This window comes from Babylonia areolata, chromosome 32 (assembly GCF_041734735.1).
Source record: "Babylonia areolata isolate BAREFJ2019XMU chromosome 32, ASM4173473v1, whole genome shotgun sequence".
In the NCBI taxonomy this organism is placed as follows: Eukaryota; Metazoa; Mollusca; class Gastropoda; order Neogastropoda; family Buccinidae; genus Babylonia; species Babylonia areolata.
The window spans coordinates 12,991,211-13,015,880 of NC_134907.1; the positions used below are offsets into that span (position 1 = coordinate 12,991,211).

Consider the following 24,670-nt stretch of genomic DNA (forward strand, 5'->3'; position numbering starts at 1 on the left):
CCTTATGTATGTATGTATACCTATGTATGTACGTCCCTCTCTGTAGTGTCTCTATCCTCTCACTCTCTTTCTCCCCTCTCCCTCCATCCCGCCGACCCCCCCCCCCCCCCCCCACACACACACGCACGCACGCACGCACGCACATACAGCAAACTCAGTCATATAACAGTATCATGGTAAACACCTGCTGACCTCTGAAGAGTCGCGGTACAGGTACTTACGATATCTCACCTGCCCTGATAATCGATTCTACAGGTTCACTGACCAAGGGGTAGCAGATCGATAAGTGTTAACACAGTATGACCTTGCTCTGAGAGACAGCGTCACCCATCCGTCATTGTCTTTTTCAGAAGAGAGAAAGTGAGAATAATAATGATGATAACGATAATAATAATAATAATAATATTCATTTGTATAGCACCCTTTCTCACTGACAGCTCAGGGCGCTTTACATGAAAGAAAAAGTTATAAATTACATGAATCATTCATGACCAGTCTATCTCAAAACCCTTCCCTCTCCCAGTCAGAGGAAGAGCGGAGTGGAGGAATGGAGTACAGATGTTGATAAATTGATATCGAGGATAATAGGGCAGAGGTCTGGATATCGAACCCCTTTAGAAAGTAAAGTAGTTTACCGTTAATTCAAATCATCACACCATTCATCTTTCAACGGTAAATAACAGACAAGCCACGGGGATGTTGATGACAGGGACTTCGATTGAGAAAACTGATATTTCAACGGGTGAAGAAGAAAAATTCAAATCGTATCCAGTGGTATGATATCCAAAATAACACTGGTTCTGAAATCGCACCACACATAATTGGATATTGGACCATTAATAAAATGCAGAACAAAGACACAAACAATAATAAATTCGAAGCAAATATGAAAATAACTTTTCATATCTGAGCTTTGCTCGTAAACAGATATTTGCAAATACAGTTCTCTGTAACGTTTGCTGGCTGAAATCAAATAAATGTCTGTGAGTTTCCTTTTAAATTAGCTTTGACGAAACTGTTCATAGTAGTCTCCTACAGGTGTGTCAGATATACTTCCAAATGTCGAACACGTCAGTCATGTCACGAAGTAGGTATACCAAAGGAACGCAGAGGATAAATAAATAGGTAGCAAGCATAAATGTATATAGGTCTTAATGTACAAGACTACGCGATCATTTTCTTAATTTCATGGGTTTTCATGAATTTCGGATGGTTTTTTTTTTATAATTCTAATCACAGAACCTTCAGCTTATTTCTTTTCAAGTCCACACTGTACTTCAGAAATAAATCACAACAGAAAAAGTGGAATATGTCTGTAGTCTACTTTCTTTTTCTTATCCATGTGGCCCCCGACCCCCATGATCAGACTGATCTGACTGACTGAGTGATTAATGTTTAACAGCCAGTCTTCCCCATGAACAGACTGATGTGATTGACTGAGTGATTGATGTTTTACAGTCTCCCTCATGATCAGACTGATCTGACTGATTGAATCATTGATGTTTTGCAGTCAGTCCCCCCCCCCCCCCCCCCCCCCCCCCCCCCCATGGACAGACTGATTTGATTGAATGATTGGATGATGTTTTACAGTCAGTCTCCCTATGAACATCACCATACCCAGAGTTGTCTGCCAGGAAGGGGCCGTTTTGTCACAAGATGGTGCTGCTATCGCTGCCATGTAAGTCTGGTTTTTGGTTTTTTTGTTGTCGTTTTTCTGAGTGCATTTTTCGTGTGCTTTCTGTTGATATACTAGTAATACTGCTGCCGATACTACTACTACTACTACTACTACTAATGATAACAACAATGATGATAACATCGATAATAATGATGATGATGATAAATGGCATTTGATCAGTGTAATTATTTCAGGAGAATCTCATTTCACATGCTTCGTTCGTCTTCAGTTTAACGTCTTTCCACTTGAAGTGATATTTCACATGCTTATACGCACGTAGTACATGCACGAACATGCACATGCACAAACAAGCATGCAAACACGCAGTGAGACACACACACACACACACACACACACACACACACACACACACTCTCTCTCTATGTCTCTCGCTCTCTCTCTCTCTCTCTCTCTTTCTCTCGTGCGCGCGCGCACGACTCACGACTATAAATGCAATGCAATGGCAGAAATAGAAGGAAAAAAAAACCCCACATCTAAATAAACACTTGGTAGAAAAATCATGTCTGAAACAGCATGTATAATGTTCAGCTAATATTGGACAAGTTTCCACTGTGCTCCTTTTGCCATTTTACCTTTCACTTTGTTTCGTTCTGTTTTTACTTTACGGCTATTTAAAAGTGTGTGGGTTTGTGGGTTAGATGATGCGGTGTGTATGTGTGTGTGTGTGTGTGTGTGTGTGTGTGTGTGTGTGTTAATGAATGCAAGTGAGGAGAGTGTGTGGGAGAGAGAGAGAATGAGTGTGTGCGCGCGTGAGTAATTGTGTGTGTGTTAGAGAGAGAGAGAGAGTGGGGGGAGATAGATAGATAGATAAGGAGAGGGAGACAGAGAGACAGACAGACAGACAAACAGACAGAGATGAATATGCCATATATATTATTCACCGTTCATTCCTGGACTGTATTATCAAAATATGCGTGTGCTTGTGAGGCTGTGTGTGTGCATATATGTATGTGAGAGAGAGAGAGAGGGAGGGACACACACGCGCGCGCGCACACGCACACACACACACACACACACACAGACATAGTGAGACAGAACGACAGACGCCCACCCTTTGTTCATTGATTCCATTGGTGTGGTTCATTCTCTCTCTCTCTCTCTCTCTCTCGCTCTCGCTCTCTCTCTCTCTCTCTGCCTCTCTCTTTCTCTCCCTCCCTCTCTCTCTCCCTCTCTCTCAGCTGTGTCCTCAGCGTTCTGGGACTCCTCATCCTCATCGGGACAGCCCTGGACGTGGTCAGAAACCTCAACAACGACGACACCGACGACGACAACATCACCACCATCACCGACACAGACACCTTCACCGCCCGTTACTCACCCAAACGGTTCGACCTGCCCCGGCTTCATCCCAACCCCCACACCAACGGGGGGTTCGACCCGCAGGAGAGCGGCGGGGGAGGGGAGGGGGAGGCGGTGAAGACGGTGGACGTAGGGGGAGGGGAGAAACAGACCAGCTTCATCGTCAGCAAGAAAAACGGTGGAGGAGGTGGTGGTGGTGGTGGTGGTGTGGTGAGGAGGGAGGTGGAGGCCTCCAACAAAGAGAGGATCACAGAGCGGCGGGGGGAGAAGGAGGAGGAGGAGGTTGTGCAGGAGGTGGGGGAGGAAGAGGAGGAAGAGTGTGAAGGTGAGAGGTTGGTGGAGAAGTGGGGGTGGCGGCGGGGGGTAGGGCTGGGGGGGGGGATCGGGGGCGGGAGGGGGGATAGTTACTGAGTCGGATTCAGAGAACGTTTAGTAGACGACCCCCATTGATCTATACAGTACAATGAAGTACAACACAACACGGGCAATGCATTGAAGTACAACACAACACGGGGCAATGCAATGAAGTACAACACAACACGGGTAATGCAGTGAAGTACAACACAACACAGGTAATGCAATGAAGTACAACACAACACGGGCAGTACAATGAAGTACAACACAACACGGGCAGTGCAGTGAAGTACAACACAACACGGGGCAATGCAATGCAGTACAACACAACACGGGGCAATGCAATGAAGTACAACGCAACACGGGCAATGCAATGAAGTACAACACAACACGGGGCAATGCAATGAAGTACAAAACCAGCACAGCAAAATATAATACAAACAAGAGAGGCAAGGCCTTCAAGACTCACTTGTGATAAATTAAGTCCCCTAGCATTAATTACAGAGTAATTTCCCTTTTTTTTTACTATCTGCACCGAAACGTTTGCAAAATAAATAAAAATTCCATGCTTAGGAAAAGAAGTTCCTGTTTGAACAAAAAATGATAATGATGACTCCTCCTGTTGTTGTGTCAGAATAAGAGGTCAAAGTGCCAAGTTTAGAGAATACAAAAAATATAAATATAACAGTAAATGCAGTTTGCATATAATTAGGCTTCTTTTTTTCTTTTTTTTTGTGCCCATCCCAGAGGTGCAATATTGTTTTAAACAAGATGACTGGAAAGAACTGATTTTTTCCTATTTTTGTGCCTAATTTGGTGTCAGCTGAAAAAGTATTTGCAGAGAAAATATCAATGTTAAAGTTTACCACGGACACACAGACACACACACACACACACACACACACACACAACCGAACACCGGGTTAAAACATAGACTCACTTTGTTTATACAAGTGAGTCAAAAAAAACAGCACAACGCAACAAAATTTGCAGTACTGCACAACACAATACAATACAAAACAACACAACACAACGCAATGCAACTCGATACAGTACAACACAGCACAAAAACAACACAGTACCGCACAACACATACAATACAGATTCATCACGCAGAACCTAACAACAGCTGTTAAAAAGCGCGTTGGGTTACGCTGCTGGCCAGGCATCTGCTTGGCAGATGTGGTGTAGCGTATATGGTTTGTCCGAACGCAGTGACGCCTCCTTGAGCTACTGAAACTGAAACTGAAACTGTTAAAAATAAAATGAGCTAGAGTGGGTGTGACCGGAGTGCAAGGGAGTTGTCTTGGTGGTGGCATGAGTAGTGAGAAAATGTTGCAGTTGCATTTGTAGCAGTACCCGTGACTCCGGTAGCAGAAGTAGTAGCAGTAGCAATAACAGCATTTTTTTTTTTTTTTTTTTTTATAGTAGTAACTATGTTATAGTGATATAGTCCAGGCTCAACACTCGGCTTATATCACAGATTGACATAAGTTTACATTTGGGCCAACAGCAAAGTGAGAGCTGTATTATCAATGGTTTCTCCAGTCAATGGGAAACCATTTACAGCTTAGTCTTTTGTGAAGGACTATGACTCTCAAACTAGGAGGCAAAATTGCACTGGCTCTTAGTGCTGCAGCCTTGTGGGCTAGTTGGCCTTTGGGAACCATCCCAACGCCGACTGTCCTAAAACCCTCTTGGCCGAGAGAGTGGGGATGTACTTGGGCAAGACACTCTCCACTATAATCAAATTCTAGCCCAAATAGTCGGAACAGCAGTTGCCTCCTCTGCTGTTCTGATGGTCATAGTCGGACACGACTGACTATCATATATATATATATATATATATATATATATATATATATATAGTCGTAGCAGTTATATGATAGGTTTAGTTCCACATCGACGGTAAACGACGAGAATGATTTTATTTCAGGGTAAGGTTTTAATGGTATCATGAAAACAACGACAATGAAATATCATCTGTCAATGATGATGATGATGATAATGACGACATCCTCTTCTCTTGCTGTAGACGTCGTCATCGCTATTGCCTTTGTTCTTTCATCAGTGATGGAGTGATGGTCTAGAGGTAACGCGTCCGCATAGGAAGCGAGAGAATCTGAGCGCGCTGGTTCGAATCACGGCTCAGCCGCCGATATTTTCTCCCCCTCCACTAGACCTTGAGTGGTGGTCTGGACGCTAGTCATTCGGATGAGACGATAAACCGAGGTCCCGTGTGCAGCATGCACTTAGCGCACGTAAAAGAACCCACGGCAACCAAAGGGTTGTTCCTGGCAAAATTCTGTAAAAAAAATCAACTGCGATAGGAAAAACAAATAAAAGTGCACGCAGGAAAAAATACATAAAAAAAAACCACAGAGAAATCTGTTGTGATAAAAAGAAATACAAATACAAATCTTCATCGTCGTCGTCATTGTACTACTACTACTACTACTACTACTGCTGCTGCTGCTGCTACTGCTGCTGCTGCTGCTGCTATTGCAGCTACAACTTCTCTTACCACTTACTGATACGGCCGATCTTTTTTGGAAAGACATAATTGTTTGTCGTACATCGGCCATGGGGCCTTACACAAACGGGTGGTGAAGGGGTGGGGGCCAGAAACAGGATGGACGTAGTCGAAATATTTACATAATCAGCAAACGTTTCCTTCTGTTCATTGCTTGAAAGAGAAATTTCGACGATTTTCTCTTGTGGTTCTCTCTCTGTCTCTGTCTATCTGTCTGTCTGTCTGTCTGTCCCTCTCTCTCTATGTATATAAATACACACGCGTATATATATATATATATATATACATCGTTGGCGCCAAGTTGTGCGAGGCCAACAGGACTGCTGCAGCTGTTCAGAAGAGGCAGGCCAGAAAGTCACGGGCAAACAAGCTGCCTGACAATGATATGCCTGTCTTTGTCTGCCCCAACTGTCAGCGAACATTTCGCGCGCAGATTGGACTATTCAACCATCTGCGCATTCACAGATAGATTCATGAGCATCCTCCCCCCCCACCCCACCACCACCCTTCCCCCATCCCACAGCTGGATGACAACGATGGTCATCATCGATCTCGATGGACACACCACCACCTATACATATATATATATATATATGTGTGTGTGTGTGTGTGTGTTTTATTCTCAAAGTATTTTTTAGTCCTTCAAAAATTGTTTTTCCTGAGAGCTTTGCACATTGCTCATTTCTACTACTACTACTACTGATGATGATGATGATGGGATGATAATAATAAGAAGAAGAACAACCATGACAATGACAACTATATAACCTCCGTCATTCTGATTCCCTCGCATCTTTTGAATATCGTCTCAAAACTCACCTTTTCCCTCAGCAATAAGTTCAATTGTGGCAGGTCCACTTCCTTTGCGTTAGCTGTGCTTTACTATGTGTGTATACATATGTATGTGTACATAACTACATGCATGTATATCAATGTTATTGTGTGTGCGTGTGTTTATGTTAGTTTGTGCCTGCCTATATGTGCGTATGTGTTAGGGTAGCTGTTAGATACACATGTATGTTAAAATGTATGTATGCAGCGTGTATGTGTGTGTGTGTGTGTGTGTGTGTGTGTGGTGTCACATTTTGGTGTGTGTATGTAACATAGATATAATGTTTTATGTTAACAAAAGCGTTTTTGTAAAGCACCTAGAGCAGATTTCTGGATAGTGTGCTATATAAGTATCCATTATCATTGTTATTATTATAATCAAATCATTCTTATCATCATCATATCGCCAGGCTCAGTGATCTCCCAAGCTCTGCTGGCCTTCTCCTTGCCCCGAAACACGGAGAGGATTCTGGGAGTGCGTGACGTCAGAGACTCGGTCACGTGTCTGCATGGCATCCGGGTCCTGTCCATGGTGTGGCTCATCGTGGGTAACTCTGTCCTCTACATGGCCACCTACTTTGGTGCGTGGATTACCTCCCTTTACTTTTGATCTTTATTTTGTTTTGTTTTATTTTGTCTTATTTCATTTTATTTATTTATTTATTTTTTTAAGCACCAGAAATCGGTGATTTTTTTTTCTTTTCTTATTTCCACGATGATGGTGATGAGGAAAAGAAAGATGACGCTGCTGTTATAGGGGGTCCATTTAGGTTTTGGACTGCTTGACAAGGCTGTCCTCTCATGATATGTCCCCGTGTTGTCACCCAGGCTGAAAGATACAGACACGTGTAGTGTGTTGGTCAGGCCTGAGATCTGAGCTACACTCTCCAAAGACGCATCTGTGAAGTGAATGACCCTCGATTGTGTGGTCCCAGTCTTCCTGTTCAAACTTGTTGCAGACTCGAGTCTGGGTAGGAGCCGGCCATGGGCCGAAAAAAACAACAAAAAAAAACAACAACCTTTCACGGGGATCGAACCTGCGACCTCCCAGTCCTCAGTTGTTTGACGCTAAGCACTTCGCCACGACGACTGGTACTTCGCATCTTTTTTTTTTTTTTTTTTTTTTTTTCTTTTTTTGCTGCCCCATCATCTGCACCGTTTCAGTGGCATTACTCCCACGCCGCTCATTTAGATTCCCCCATACACGGCCACACCCGGGTTCGTCCTTCGCAGTTCCAGCGTCGGCAGTCCACAGGGAACCATCGATGTTAGGTCGCCAGGAAGCTACACACCAGAAGAGACCCTGCACTGCTGCTGAGTCACTTCGGAGGTGTTCAGTGGTGCCTGTTCTGTTTTAACGTACTTAGGACACCACCTACTAAGCCCCCTACTAACGACAATAATGGCTTAGTCGCGGAGCCAGACTGAGTGAGCGTCCCTCCCAGAGTGGAGACCGCCACCACGTCCCTCAAACAACAGCCCCCCGATGAATCTGCCGACACTGAAGACATTGACAGGACTCACCCCAAGCACGGAAGTGGATCCCCTCTGTTCTGTCTTCGTGACTGTTTGTTGTCAAAGTTTGTTCACCTACTTTATATGGAGCGAAGGTGGCAGAATGGTGAAGAATAGAACAGAATAGAATATGTCTTTATTACCGAGTGTACCGGGGTTAGCAAGAAATATTGGATACGCTCATCTGTCAGTATAGTGTCCGTGACGGGTCTGGGTTCGATTCCCGGGGGTTTCGTCCTTTCTCTCAAGTTTGACTGGAAATTCAGGTCTGTCCATTCTTTTATCCTTTGTTGTTTTTTCTTGTGCTTTCTGTTGATAAACTAGTAATACTGCTGCCGATACTACTACCACCACCACCACCACTACTACTACTACTACTACTACTAATACTAATGCTAATAATGATAACAACAATGATGATAACATCGATAATAATGATGATGATGATAAATGGCATTTGATGAGTGTAATTATTTCAGGAGAATCTCATTACACATGCTCATACGCACGTAGTACATGCACGAACATGCACATGCACAAGGAAGCAAGCACGCACACACACACACACACACACACACACACACACACACACACACACACACACACACTCACTCACTCACTCTCTCTCTCCCTCTCTTTCCTTTCACTCCCCTCTTTTCCCGCTGCCTGGTAGGATGCCCTGCAGAACGGTCTTTGAGAGCCCGTCGGATCTTGTAACGTGTCCGTACCAATTTGAGCTTCCTCCTCATGATGATGGTTAGGAGGTCGTCGTGGGGTGCAATGGCGTGGGTGATCTTCTGTTGGACCTCAGGATTCGTGACGTGCTCAGTATAGGAGAAACCTCGTAGCTTTCTAGCTCGCTTTATCTATTTCTTTCTTTCGTTCTTTCCTTTCTTTCCTTTCGTCCATCCAACGACGGGCGCCATAGCCGAGTGGTTAAAGCGTTGGACTTTCGATCTGAGAGTCCCGGGTTCGAATCACGGTGACGGCGCCTGGTCGGTAAAGGGCGGAGATTTTTACGATCTCCCAGGTCAACATATGTGCAAACCTGCCAGTGTCTGAACCCCCTTCGTGTGTATATGCAAGCATAAGATCAAATACGCACGTTAAAGATCCTGTAATCCATGTCAACGTTCGGTGGGTTATGGAAAGAAGAACATACCCAGCATGCACACCCCCGAAAGCGGAGTATGGCTGCCTACATGGCGGGGTTAAAAACGGTCATACACGTAAAAAGCCCACTCGCGTATATACGAGTGAACGTGGGAGCTGAAGCCCACGAACGCAGAAGAAAAAGAAGAAGTCCACCCAATTTTCCATTCTGTTGTTCTTTTTTCTTTCCACAAGACCTTCGTTCCTGCTTCTTGTATCCGACGGTCTGGAAATTTAATTCTTTCTTTCTTTCAGGTCAGCCCTGAAAACATATCTCTTTACCCATTACTACGATTAACCTTTCCCTTCCGTACCGTTTCAAGAACTGACTGATTACTTGATTGTCATGTGTGTGCATGAGAAGGGAGGAAGGAGCGTGAGAGTGGTCTCCCGTGTGCGTGTGCCCACGTGCATGTGCGTGTGCATTTGCGCTTCCCGTGTGTGTGTGTGTGTGTGTGTGTGTGTATGTATGTGTGTGTGTGTGTGTGTGTGTGTGTGTGTGTGTGTGTGTGTGTGTGTGTGTGTGTGTGTGTGTGTGTGCAGGTGATGATGAACAACGTTAGTCTTATCTATCCAGAGGCTTAATACCAGAAAAATACTATCATCATTTATGTTGTGTTTCATATAGTTTGTATTCTGTTTCTGATAGTTATATTATTTTAATTGTTTATGTTTAATCTTGGTGTAAAATACTATTGCTGTCATATAATATCCTCCATGCCCCAAAATGGGTGAAAGGATGAAATATTCTTGATTCTTGATTCGTGTGTGTGTGTGTGTGTGTGTGTGTGTGTGTGTGTGTGTGTGTGAGAGAGAGAGAGAGAGAGACTCTGTGTTTGTGACTCTGTGTGTGTGAGAGAGAGAGAGAAACAGGTTGACACTTGCTGTTTCTTTTTGCATCAATATTGCACCATTCCATACTACCATTTTCTTGGTATTACTTTATTGCTGTTTTTGTAAAGCGCCTTTGAGTGCTGGAAGGTGCTACACAAATTTCTATTATTTTTGTTATTATGATTATCATTATTATTGCTTTTTCTTCTTTTTTTAAAATTTCGTTGACCAGAGAACGCGCTGGGAGCGGCCGAGGTGTTGGAGACAATGTTGGGTCAGGTTGTCATTCACTCTACACTGGCCGTGGACTCTTTCCTCCTGATCAGGTGAGTCTGTACAGGTGTGTGTTTGTACAGTCAGTTCAGTCAGTTATGCCCATCACTCCCCCCCCCTCTCCCCGGAGCATGGGCCGCTCACAACAGTCCGCCAGAGTCCTCTGTCCTGGGCTGCCCTTTCTAATTGTCTCCAGGTGTGCCCCCCCATCTTCTTGGTGTCTGCCTCGAGGTCACGTCGCCAGGTGTTTCTTGGCCTTCCTCTCTTCCGTTTGCCCTGGGGATTCCATTTCAGTGCCTGCCTGGTGATGTTACTGTCTGGCTTCCTCAGGGTGTCCCCGATCCATCTCCATCTTCTGCGCCGAATCTCGTCTTCAGCTGACAGCTGGTTGGTACGCTGCCACAGGTCTGCGTTGCTGATAGTGTCGGGCCAGCGTATCTGGAGGATCCTTCTCAGGCAGCTGTTGATGAAGGTCTGCACTTTCCTGGTGGTGGTCTTTGTTGTCCTCCATGTCTCTGCTCCATACAGAAGGACTGACTTGACGTTGGAGTTGAACAACCTGATCTTCGTGCTAATCGACAACACCTTGGAGCTCCAGATGTTCTTCAGTTGCAAGTATGCTGCCCTCGTTTTGCCGATTCTTACTCTGACATCTGCGTCTGTGCCACCCTGCTTGTCGATGATGCTGCCCAAGTACGTGAAGGCCTCTACCTCTTCCGGTTTGCTCCCGTGCACTGTGACTGGGTCCTCTCTTGCTGTGTTGGTCTTGAGGATCTCGGTATTGCCCTTGTGGATGTTGAGGCCGATTTGTTATGAGGTGGCTGCCAGCTCTGTTGTCTTGTCCTGCATTTTCTGGTGACTGTGTTTGTACAGGTGTGTGTGTGTGTGTGTGTGTGTGTGTGTGTGTGTGTGTGTGTGTGTGTGTGTGTGTGTGTGTGTGTGTGTGTGTGTGTGTGTGTGTGTGTGTGTGTGTGTGCACGCGCGCGCGCGAATCACATTTATGATATGATAATTTTGAAATAACAGGTATGATATTTCGTGGCTGTCAATTGACTCTCACTCACTGATCGATAGTTCGATTCAATGGATCGATTAATTGATTGATTGATTGACTGGTTGGTTAGTTGATCAATTGATTGATTGATGGCTGTTTTCAATGTCCAGCGGCTGTCTGACGGCGGTGGTATTTCTCCGTGAGGTGGGGGAGGAGGCGGGGGTGAGGGTGAAGAATGTGGTGACCTACTTCGTGCATCGCTACGTCAGGTCAGTGGGACTTTGTCGTCACGGGGAGCTCGGTGTGTGTCCGTGTGCTCTTTTCTTTGTAGTGTCGTATCGTATCGTGTCGTATCGTTTCGTGTCGTGTCGCATCGCATCGTGTCGTATCGTTTCGTATCGCGTCGTATCGTATCGTATCGTTTCCTTTCCTTTCCTTTCGTCTCGTCTCGTCTCGTATCGTATCGTATCGTATCGTATCGCATCGCTTCGTGTCGTGTCGTGTTGTATCGTGTCGAATCGCGTCGTATCGTATCGTATCGTTTCCTTTCCTTTCCTTTCCTTTCCTTTCATATCGTCTCGTCTCGTCTCGTCTCGTCTCGTCTCGTATCGTATCGTATCGTATCGTCTCGTCTCGTCTAGTCTTGTATCGTATCGTATCGTATAGCATCGCATCCCATCGCATCGCATCGTCTCGTGTCGTGTCGTGTCGTATCGCATCATCTCGTCTCGTCTCATATCGTATCGTATCGTATCGTATCGTATCGCATCGTTCGTATCGTATCGTATAGTATGGTTTTGCATTTGTGTGTGTACAGACTGTTGTATCATATACTGTATCATCGTGTCATATTGTATCATAATGTAAGATATCGTATCATATAGTATCGGATCATATAATATACAATTCTATCGTATCAGATCATATGATATCATATTTTGTATCATACCACATTTTGTAATATCGTGTCGTATTGTACAGTATCGTATCGTATAGTTTTGCGTTTGTGCGTATACACACTGACGTTTGTATCTTATCATATAATGTAATATCGTATTGTTTTGTATCGTATAATGTAACATCATATCATAATATATCGTATCATATAATGTAGTATATCGTATTAGATCATATGATATCATATTATATGGCATCGTATCATGTTATATAAAATTGTATGATATATCGTATCGTATCGTATAGTGTGGTATCGTATCATATTGTATCGGATCATACAGTATATATCGCATCAGATCATATAATATCGTATTGCATCGTAATGCATTATAAAATATCGTATTATACCTATATTATATGATAGAATATTGTATCGTATTCTATCGCATCATAACGTATCGCATCGTATGGTTTTGCATTAGTGTGTGTGTGTGTGTGTGTGTGTGTCTGTGTGTGTTATCGTATCGTATCGTATCGTAATGTAACGTATGGTTTCCATTATTGTGTGTGTGTGTGTGTGTGTGTGTGTGTGTGTGTGTGTGTGTGTGTGTTATCGCATTGTATCGTAATGTAACGTATGGTTTCCATTATTGTGTGTGTGTGTGTGTGTGTGTGTGTGTGTGTGTGTGTGTGTGTGTGTTATCGCATCGTATCGTAATGTAACGTATGGTTTCCATTATTGTGTGTGTGTGTGTGTGTGTGTGTGTGTGTGTGTGTGTGTGTGTGTGTGTGTGTGTGTGCACAGACTGACGCCAGCCTACGCAGTGACCATCATGGCACTGACCTGTCTGCTGCCCTACATGTCCGACGGACCCAGCTGGACCCAGGACACCAGGGACTATTACCTCCCCTGTCAGACCCGCTGGTGGACCAACCTGCTCTACGTCAACAACTTCCATCCCTCTCTCCAGGAACAGGTGTTTTGATGAGTGTCTTACTCCTCCTGTTGTTGTTGTTGTTGTTGTTGTGATTGTTGTTGTTGTCTATCCCTCTCTCTGGGAACAGGTGCTTTGATGACTGTCTTACTCCTGTTGTTGTTGTTGTTGTTGTCTATCCCTCTCTCCGGGAACAGGTGTTTTGATGATTGTCTTAATCCTCCTGTTGTTGTTGTTGTGGTTGTTGTGGCTGTGGTTGTGGTTGTTGTTGTTGTTGTGGTTGTGTTGTTGTCTATTCCTCTCTCTGGGAAAAGGTGTTTTGATGACTGTCTTAATCCTCCTGTTGTTGTTGTTGTTGTGGTGGTGGTGGTTGTTATCTATTCCTCTCTCTGGGAACAGGTGTTTTGATGACTGTCTTACTCCTCCTGTTGTTGTTGTTGTTGTTGTTGTGATTGTTGTCTATCCCTCTCTCCAGGAACAGGTGCTTTGATGAGTGTCTTACTCCTCCTGTTGTTGTTGTTGTTGTCTTTCCCTCTCTCCAGGAGCAGGTGTTTTGATGAGTGTCTTTATCCTCCTGTTGTTGTTGTTGTTGTTGTTGTTGTCTATCCCTCTCTCTGGGAACAGGTGTTTTGATGAGTGTCTTACTCCTCCTGTTGTTGTTGTTGTTGTTGTTGTTGTCTATTCCTCTCTCTGGGAACAGGTGTTTTGACGAGTGTCTTAATCCTCCTGTTGTTGTGGTTGTTGTTGTTGTTGTTGTTGTGGTTGTTGTTGTCTATTCCTCTCTCTCGGAACAGGTGTTTTGACGAGTGTCTTAATCCTCCTGTTGTTGTGGTTGTTGTTGTTGTTGTTGTTGTGGTTGTTGTTGTCTATTCCTCTCTCTCGGAACAGGTGTTTTGACGAGTGTCTTAATCCTCCTGTTGTTGTGGCTGTTGTTGTTGTTGTTGTGGTTGTTGTTGTTGTTGTCTATCCCTCTCTCTGGGAACAGGTGTTTTGATGAGTGTCTTAATCCTGTTGTTGTTGTTGTTGTTGTTGTGGTTGTTGTTGTCTATCCCTCTCTCTGGGAACAGGTGTTTTGATGAGTGTCTTACTCCTCCTGTTGTTGTTGCTGTTGTTGTTGTGGTTGTTGTTGTCTATTCCTCTCTCTCGGAACAGGTGTTTTGACGAGTGTCTTAATCCTCCTGTTGTTGTGGCTGTTGTTGTTGTTGTTGTGGTTGTTGTTGTTGTTGTCTATCCCTCTCTCTGGGAACAGGTGTTTTGATGAGTGTCTTAATCCTCCTGTTGTTGTTGTTGTTGTTGTTGTTGTTGTTGTCTATTCCTCTCTCTCGGAACAGGTGTTTTGACGAGTGTCTTAATCCTCCTGTTGTTGTGGCTGTTGTTGTTGTTGTTGTGGTTGTTGTTGATGTTGTCTATCCCTCTCTCTGGGAACAGGTGTTTTGATGAGTGTCTTACTCCTCCTGTTGTTGTTGCTGTTGTTGTTGTGGTTGTTGTTGTCTATTCCTCTCTCTGGGAACAGGTGTTTTGACGAGTGTCTTAATCCTCCTGTTGTTGTGGTTGTTGTTGTTGTTGTTGTTGTGGTTGTTGTTGTCTATCCCTCTCTCTGGGAACAGGTGTTTTGACGAGTGTCTTAATCCTCCTGTTGTTGTGGTTGTTGTTGTTGTTGTTGTGGTTGTTGTTGTCCTTCCCTCTCTCCAGGAACAGGTGCTTTGATGACTGTCTTACTCCTGTTGTTGTTGTTGTTGTTGTTGTTGTTGTTGTCCTTCCCTCTCTCCAGGAACAGGTGCTTTGATGAGTGTCTTTATCCTCCTGTTGTTGTTGTTGTTGTTGTTGTTGTTGTTGTCTATCCCTCTCTCCAGGAACAGGTGCTTTGATGACTGTCTTACTCCTCCTGTTGTTGTTGTGGTTGTTGTTGTTGTTGTGGTTGTGGTTGTGGTTGTGGTTGTTGCTATCTATCCCTCTCTCTGGGAACAGGTGTTTTGATGACTGTCTTAATCCTCCTCTTGTTGTTGTTGTTGTTGTTGTTGTTTATCTCTCTCTCTGGGAAAAGGTGTTTTGATGAGTGTCTTAATCCTCCTGTTGTTGTTGTTGTTGTTGTTGTTGTTGTGGTGGTGGTGGTGGTGGTTGTGGTTGTTGTTGTTGTCTATCCCTCTCTCCAGGAACAGGTGCTTTGATGACTGTCTTACTCCTCCTGTTGTTGTTGTTGTTGTTGTCTATTCCTCTCTCTGGGAACATGTGTTTTGATGAGTGTCTTTATCCTCCTGTTGTTGTTGTTGTTGTTGTTGTTGTCTATCCCTCTCTCTGGGAACAGGTGTTTTGATGACTGTCTTACTCCTCCTGTTGTTGTTGTTGTTGTTGTTGTCTTTCCCTCTCTCCAGGAGCAGGTGTTTTGATGAGTGTCTTTATCCTCCTGTTGTTGTTGTGGTTGTTGTTGTTGTTGTTGTTGTTGTCTTTCCCTCTCTCCAGGAGCAGGTGTTTTGATGAGTGTCTTTATCCTCCTGTTGTTGTTGTGGTTGTTGTTGTTGTTGTTGTTGTTGTCTTTCCCTCTCTCCAGGAACAGGTGCTTTGATGAGTGTCTTTATCCTCCTGTTGTTGTTGTTGTTGTTGTTGTTGTTGTTGTTGTTGTCTATCCCTCTCTCCGGGAACAGGTGCTTTGATGAGTGTATTTATCCTACTGTTGTTGTTGTTGTTGTTGTTGTTGTTGTCTATCCCTCTCTCCAGGAACAGGTGCTTTGATGAGTGTCTTACTCCTCCTCCTGTTGTTGTTGTTGTTGTTGTGGTTGTGGTTGTGGTTGTTGTTGTCCTTCCCTCTCTCCAGGAACAGGTGCTTTGATGACTGTCTTACTCCTCCTGTTGTTGTTGTTGTTGTTGTTGTTGTTGTTGTCTATCCCTCTCTCTGGGAAAAGGTGTTTTGATGACTGTCTTAATCCTCCTGTTGTTGTTGTGGTGGTGGTGGTGGTGGTTGTTATCTATTCCTCTCTCTGGGAACAGGTGCTTTGATGAGTGTCTTAATCCTCCTGTTGTTGTTGTTGTTGTTGTTGTGGTTGTTGTTGTCTATCCCTCTCTCTGGGAACAGGTGTTTTGATGAGTGTCTTAATCCTCCTGTTGTTGTTGTTGTTGTTGTTGTTGTTGTGGTTGTTATTGTGGTTGTTGTTGTTGTCTATCCCTCTCTCTGGGAACAGGTGTTTTGATGACTGTCTTACTCCTCCTGTTGTTGTTGTTGTTGTTGTTGTGGTTGTTGTTGTTGTCTATCCCTCTCTCTGGGAACAGGTGTTTTGATGATTGTCTTACACCTCCTGTTGTTGTTGTTGTTGTTGTTGTTTATCCCTCTCTCTGGGAACAGGTGCTTTGATGACTGTCTTAATCTTCCTGTTGTTGTTGTTGTTGTGGTGGTGGTGGTTGTAGTCTGTCCCTCTCTCTGAGAACAAGGGCTTTGATGATTGTCTTACTGCTACTCCTGTTGTCGTGTTGTTGTTGTTATTCTTCTTCTTCTTCTCATCTTCCTCCTCCTTCTCCCCCTCCTGCTCCTCCTTCTCCCCCTCCTCCTTCTCTTCCTCCTCGTCCTCCTTCTCCTTCTTATTCTCTTATTCTATTCTTTCTCCCCCTTCCCCTTCCTTCTTCTTTTTCTCCCCCTCCTCCTTCTCTTCCTCCTCGTCCTCCTTCTCCTTCTTCTTCTCATCTTCCTCCTCCTTCTCCCCCCCTCCTCCTCCTTCTCCCCCTCCTCCCTCTCTTCCTCCTCGTCCTCCTTCTCCTTCTTCTTCTCATCTTCCTCCTCCTTCTCTCCCTCCTCCTCCTTCTCCCCCTCCTCCTCCTCTTCCTCCTCCTCCGCCACCCTCTTCTTCTTCTTTCTCGTCTCCCCCTTCTCTCCCCTTCTACTTATTTTTCTCCCCCACTCCTCCTCCTCCTCTACCTCCTCGTCGTCCTTCTTTTTCTTCACAATGTTGTGTGTCATTTCTGTGTGTGCGTGCAGTGTATGCCGTGGGGGTGGTACCTGGCGGTGGATCTACAGTTTCATTGGCTGGTGGCCCCCTTCATCATCATCCCCCTGGCTCTGGGGTGAGCTGCTGAGGGAGATAACTCAAGAACTCTCAAACTCATGACTGAAGTATTCACACAATTCTCAAAAAAATAATGACTGAAGGACTGAGCTTTTTAGGCGTGGCTTGGTCTTTTAGTATCAGAGAGGGAAGGGGGTAGGGGGGAGAGGGTCAGGTCTAGTGTCAATTCAAGGTCAAAACGAGGTCAGTTCAAGGTCAAGCTAGGGGTCAAACCAGGGTCAAATTTTGGGGTTCGTTCGGGGGTCAATTCAGGACGGAGTCAGGGTTGAATCATAGAAGTCAAAACCGGTGTCAGTGAAAGATAAACTCCATAGCGGCTCACATCATGCCAAGTCAGGTAAGAGAAAAAGATTGTTGATTAATTCATGATCTGCAGATAAAACTTAATCATTTCTTTGTGATCTTCAGAAACATTTGCTTATCGATATCACTCGCAGATTGACATTGATCTTTTTTTATTTTTATGGTTTACAGAAATATCCAATTATTCATTAATATGATTTACAGATTAACTCCGTCTTTATCTATGATTTATGATGTTTTTATGATTTACAGAAACATTTATTTATTTGTTTATTGATTCATTTCTTTCTTTGTTTAGTTATTGATAATTTGTAGGTAAACCTGTTTATATATTCATTTATGATTCACACACACACACACACACACACACACACACACACACACACACACACACACACACACACACACACACTTATTGATTGATTCATTTAATATCTTCAAGGTGCTGTCATTCCTGCTGATTGATCTGTTAGCCACGCATATATAGGTTTATCAATTGATTAATTGATTGATTCGTTTGTTTGTTTGTTTTTTTCATTCATTTATTGATTTCATCTACAGTTTCAAGGTGCTGCCATTCCTGTTAATTGGAGGTCTGGTGGTCATGCAAGGCGTTTTGACTTACTACTTTGACATAGACATCAACGGAGATTATCTGAGGTAGGTGTCATCCTAAACAGTGATATGTTATATACATCCATCCATCCATCCATCCATCCATACATACATGCAGACAGACAGACGTGTTGACTTACTACTTTGACATAGACATCAACGGAGATTATTGGAGGTAGGTGTCATCCTAAACAATAATATGTTTTATATATGCATACATACATACAGACAGACAGACAGAAAGACAGACAGATAGACAGACAGAAAGACACACACACACACACACTCTCTCTCTCTCTCTTTCGGTCTCTCTCTCTCTCTCTCTCTCTCTCTCACACACACTCTCTCTCTCTCTCTCTTTCTCCCTCTCTCTCCCTCTCTCTGTGTCTCTTTCTCTCTCTCTCACACACACACACTCTCTCAGTCTCTCTCTCTCTCACACACACACACAAACATACACTCTCTCTCTGTCTCTGTCTCTCTCTCTCATATGCACACTCACACAAACACAAACACACACTTTCTCTCTCTCTCTCTCTCACACACACACACACACACACACACACACACACACACACACACACACACACACACACACACACCTTACCTCCTCTTTCTCCTATTTTTTCTCATTGTTTGCCTCCGCTTCCTTCTTTTTTTCTTTTCCTCTGTCTCCTCCTCCTCGTTATCCTCTTTGTTCACCTCTTCCTCATCTCTCCCTGTTACTCTTTCTCCTCTTTCTTCACCTTTTCCTCGTTCTCTTCCTCTTCCTCTCTCTCTCCCCTTTCTCCTCATTCTTCATCTCTTCCTCGTTCTCTTCCTCTTCCTCTCTCTCTCCCCTTTCTCCACCTTTTCCTCGTTCTCTTCCTCTTCCTCTCTCTCTCTCCCCTTTCTTCACCTTTTCCTCGTTCTCTTCCTCTTCCTCTCTCTCTCCCCTTTCTCCACCTTTTCCTCGTTCTCTTCCTCTTCCTCTCTCTCTCTCCCCTTTCTTCACCTTTTCCTCGTTCTCTTCCTCTTCCTCTCTCTCTCTCCCCTTTCTTCACCTTTTCCTCGTTCTCTTCCTCTTTCTCTCTCTCTCCCCTTTCTCCCCTTTCTCCACCTTTTCCTCGTTCTCTTCCTCTTCCTCTCTCTCTCCCCTTTCTCCTCTTTCTCCACCTTTTCCTCGTTCTCTTCCTCTTCCTCTCTCTCTCCCCTTTCTCCTCTTTCTTCACCTTTTCCTCATTCTCTTCCTCTTCCTCTCTCTCTCCCCTTTCTCCCCTTTCTCCACCTTTTCCTCGTTCTCTTCCTCTTCCTCTCTCTCTCCCCTTTCTCCCCTTTCTCCACCTTTTCCTCGTTCTCTTCCTCTTCCTCTCTCTCTCCCCTTTCTCCTCATTCTTCATCTCTTCCTCGTTCTCTTCCTCTTCCTCTCTCTCTCCCTTTTCTCCACCTTTTCCTCGTTCTCTTCCTCTTCCTCTCTCTCTCCCCTTTCTCCACCTTTTCCTCGTTTTCTTCCTCTTCCTCTCTCTCTCCCCTTTCTCCACCTTTTCCTCGTTCTCTTCCTCTTCCTCTCTCTCTCCCCTTTCTCCACCTTTTCCTCGTTTTCTTCCTCTTCCTCTCTCTCTCCCCTTTCTCCTCTTTTCTTCATTTCTTCCTCTGACTCTTCCTCCTCCTCTTTATCCTATTTCATCTCCCTTTCCTCCTCCTCTTCCTCCACCCCTACCTTCAATACTTTCTCCACCTCCTCCTCCTCCTCCTCCTCCACCACCACCTTCTCCTGCTCCTCCTCCTCCTCTACCATTTCCACTTCCTCCACCTCGTTCTCCACCAACTCCAACTTCTCCACGTCATCCTCTTCCTCCTCCTCCTCCTCCTCCTCCACCTCCTCCTCCCTCCACCTCCTCCTCCTCCATCTCCTTCTTCTCCACCTCCTCCTCCTCCCTCCACCTCCTACACCTCCTCCTCCACCTCCTCCTCCTCCACCTCCTTCTCCTCTACCTCCTTCTCCTCCACCTCCTCCTCCTCCACCTCCTTCTCCTCCACCTCCTCCTCCTTCACCTCCTTCTCCTCCACCTCCTCCTCCTCTACCTCCTTCTCCTCCACATCCTTCTCCTCCACCTCCTCCTCCACCTCCTTCTCCTCCACCTCCTCCACCTCCTTCTCCTCCACCTCCTCTTCCATCCACCTCCTCCTTCTCTACATCCTTCTCCTCCACCTCCTCCTCCACCTCCTCTTCCATCCACCTCCTACTCCTCCTCCTCTACCTCCTCCTCCTCAACCTCCTCCTCCACCTCCTCTTCCATCCACCTCCTCTACCTCCTCTTCCTCCTCCTCATCCACCTCCTCCTCCCTCCATCTCCGCCACCTCCTCCACCTCCTCCTCCATCTCCTCCTCCCTCCACCTCCACCTCCCTCCACTCTTCCCTTTCGTATCCACCTCTCCCCTCTCCGCTTCTTTCAGTTTCTCTTCTTCCTCTTAAAAAACCCCAAAACAGTCAGACTTTGTCCTCTGTGTCACCTATGCACAGGAACCGACAGGATTACTGGTGGGAGGTGTTCGAGAAACCGTATACGCGCGTGGCCCCCTTCGTGCTGGGCTTAGGAGTGGGTTACCTCCTCACTCGGGTCAAAGGGCGTTTGAATATTCATAAGGTACTGTCTCTGTGTGTCTGTCTGCTGGTGACATTGAGGTGGATTTTGTTGAGGGGGAGGGGAGGGGTACTATCAACTACTGCTGCTACTACTACTGCTGCTGCTGCTATTACTACTGCTGCTGCTGCTACTACAACTACTGCTGCTGCTACAACTACTGCTGCTGCTACAACTGCAACTACTACTGCTGCTACAATTACTGCTGCTGCTACAATTACTGCTGCTGTTACTACTACTACTACTACTGCTGCTGCTGCTGCTACTGCTACTACTACTACTGCTGCTGCTGTTACTACTACTGCTGCTACTACTACTACTGCAGCTGCTGCTACTACTGCTGCTGCTACAACTACTGCTGCTGCTGCTACTGCTGCTGCTGCTACTACTACTACTGCTACTACTACTACTGCAACTACTACTGCTGCTACAATTACTGCTGCTGCTACAATTACTGCTGCTGTTACTACTACTACTACTGCTGCTGCTGCTGCTACTACTGCTGCTGCTGCTGCTACTGCTACTACTGCTGCTGCTGCTGCTGTTACTACTACTGCTGCTGCTGCTACTACTACTACTGCTGCTGCTGCTACTGCTGCTGCTGCTACTACTACTACTGCTACTACTACTACTACTGCAGCTGCTGCTACTACTGCTACAACTACTGTTGCTGTTATTACTACTGCTGCTGCTACTACTACTACTACTACTGCTGCTGCTACAACTACTGCTGCTACTACTGCTGCTATTACTACTGCTGCTGCTGCTGCTACATGTAGCATGTAGCTGTCTGTCTCTCTTTTCTCTCTGTAGATATCGGTGTGTGCGAAGTGGCAGGTTACCACCATCATCATCACCATCATCATCATCATCATCATCATCACAAATCTTTCTGTCCTTCGCTGCAAATCACGGTGTGAGCTGGTTGATTTCCATCATCATCATTAATATCATCGTCGTCATCATCATCACCATCATCATTGTCGCTCGTCGTCGTCATCATCATCTTTCTGTCTATCCATGTAGATCACCTTGTGTGGCTGATTTCCATCGTAGTTGTCGTAGTCATCATCATCATTATCGTCATCATCATCACCCATCTTGACATCTCTTCCTGCAGATCGCGGTGTGTGCGGGCTGGCTAGTATCCGTCCTTGTCATTGTGGCCTGCGTGCTGGTCAAATACGGCGACAATCACGTGATGCTGGAGCAGCCATTCAACTGGCCGCTGGCCGCACGTGCCTGGCACGAGACTATGTACCGGATCCTGTTTTCATTGGCTCTCTGCTGGGTGGTGTTCATGTGTGCCACGGGCAACGGGGGTGAGTGTAGCTAATGTGTAGTTAATTCCCTTCCTTACTTTGGCCTTTGATGATAATCACAATACTACGAAGAAGAAGAAATGTATTTATGTAGCTTTGAACCTTGTGCAGAAACAAATCAAAGCGCTTTCGCACCAAATTTCACACGCATACATAGCTCTTGAAAATAAAAAAGAATGAGAGGCCTTTGAGAACAATCCCAATGCCGCCTGTCCCAAAACACTCTCGCCCAAGTTTCAGTTTGAGTTTCAGTAGCTCAAGGAGGCGTCACTGCGTTCGGACAAATCCATATACGCTACACCACATCTGCCAAGCAGATGCCTGACCAGCAGCGTAACACAACGCGCTTAGTCAGGCCTTGAGAAGAAAAAAGAAAAAAAAGGGGGAATAAATAATAGATAAGCTTACATAAATAAATAATAATTATAATATAAAAAAGGGCAGTGGATATGTAACTTGGGCAAACCACTTTTCACTGACATTCTAGCCCAGATAGCTGGGACAGCAGCTGGCTATTCTATTGTTCACATGGTTTTAGTCGAAACGGTTGACTGTTGACACATATTAATACATATGATATGCTGCTCAGGTTTCATCAACGGCATTCTGTCGTGGAAGGTGTGGGTACCTGTGTCACACCTGCTGTTCTGTATGTACCTGTTGTGTTGTGTTGTACAGGTTTCATCAACAGCATTCTGTCGTGGAAGGTGTGGGTACCTGTGCCACACCTGCTGTTCTGTATGTACCTGTTGTGTTGTGTTGTACAGGTTTCATCAACAGCATTCTGTCGTGGAAGGTGTGGGTACCTGTGTCACACCTGCTGTTCTGTATGTACCTGTTGTGTTGTGTTGTACAGGTTTCATCAACAGCATTCTGTCGTGGAAGGTGTGGGTACCTGTGCCACACCTGCTGTTCCGTATGTACCTGTTGTGTTGTGTTGTACAGGTTTCATCAACAGCATTCTGTCGTGGAAGGTGTGGGTACCTGTGCCACACCTGCTGTTCCGTATGTACCTGTTGTGTTGTGTTGTACAGGTTTCATCAACAGCATTCTGTCGTGGAAGGTGTGGGTACCTGTGTCACACCTGCTGTTCTGTATGTACCTGTTGTGTTGTGTTGTACAGGTTTCATCAACAGCATTCTGTCGTGGAAGGTGTGGGTACCTGTGTCACACCTGGTGTTCTGTATGTACCTGTTACACCCGGCGGTCATACTGGCTGACATGTGGCAGACCCGTGTTCCTCCTTATTTCACAGTCAGCTACCTGGTGGGTACCTGTTGCCTGTGTGTGTGTGTGTGTGTGTGTGTGTGTGTGTGTGTGTGTGTGTGTGTGTGTGTGTGTGTCTGTGTGTGTTTGTGTGTGGTTTGAGTGTGTGTGTGTGTGTGTGTGTGTGTGTTACGTGATTGGTCTATTTGTGTGAGTATGTGCGTGTGCGTGTGTATGTGTACCTGTATGCGCATGAACAAGCACTGTGTGTGTGTGTGTGTGTGTGTGTGTGTGTGTGTGATTATCATATGTGCGTGAGAATGTATGTGTGCGTGTTTATGTGTACCTGTATGTGCGTTATGTGTGCTTGTGTATGCACAAGCACTATGTGTGTATGTGCGTTTCTGTGTGTGTGTGTGTGTGTGTGTGTGTGTGTGTGTGTGTGTGTGTTATTGTTGTTGTTGTTGCATTGCAGCTTGTTGTGCTACCTAGTTGTTTTGTATAGAAATGCATAAAGTTGTACTGCGCTATCTTTTTATTGCATGGTGTGTACTTACGTATCAGTGTCGGCGTACTGTATTACACCTACACTAAACATTTCTCACTGTAGTATTATCATCACTTTTTCCGCCATCACCACCACCATCACCACCACTATCTCTCTACACCCCCTCACAACACCCCCCCACCTCCCAATCCCCCTTCCTATGTTTCGTGTGACTGCAGCTCCAAAGAGCCTGCGGGTACGTCACGATCTCCGCCATCTTGGCCTACTGCCTGTCCGTCACCGTGGAAACACCAATCAGCGTGCTGGGAAACATCGTCCTCAACAAACCACGCCCCCGCCGCTCGCGCTCCGCTTCCTTCTCTACCGCTCTCTGAACGCGGCATGCAGAGGCCTGTCCTTGACACAGTACTTGCGTGCCATAGCTGTTTGAAGGCTGCATGGTTGGGTGGTGGTAAGTAAGAGGGAGGGAAGGAGAGAGAGAAGGAAGGAAGGAAGGAAGGACAGGAAACTGATGAAAGACAGACAATGACAACATTTGTGTGGCTAAAAGCTTCTTTTAAAACCGGACAAGATATAAAAACACATCATACTTTAAACGTCTTTTTTTTCTTCTTCATAATACGTCACTCATCCTTGAAAAAGAAAAAAAAAGGTCTACATACCGAAAATATTGATATAAATTTGTCTTTGATGGTATTATTGAGGTAATTTGTGTGTTCCTTG

General features: G+C 45.1%; 1 protein-coding gene across 1 annotated transcript; it reads left to right on the top strand.

Annotated features, from left to right (window-relative positions):
* The first annotated feature begins 1,656 nt into the window (after window positions 1–1,656).
* LOC143276434 (nose resistant to fluoxetine protein 6-like) lies at window positions 1,657–24,443 on the top strand. The gene is made up of 12 exons (XM_076580925.1): window positions 1,657–1,678; window positions 2,922–3,176; window positions 7,127–7,297; window positions 10,450–10,543; window positions 11,655–11,753; window positions 13,187–13,358; window positions 17,281–17,366; window positions 18,233–18,331; window positions 20,791–20,914; window positions 22,032–22,233; window positions 23,357–23,499; window positions 24,166–24,443. Exons 1-12 carry the CDS (start codon window positions 1,657–1,659, stop codon window positions 24,319–24,321), a joined length of 1,623 nt encoding a protein of 540 aa, XP_076437040.1. The 3' UTR covers window positions 24,322–24,443.
* Window positions 24,444–24,670: the final 227 nt, after the last annotated feature.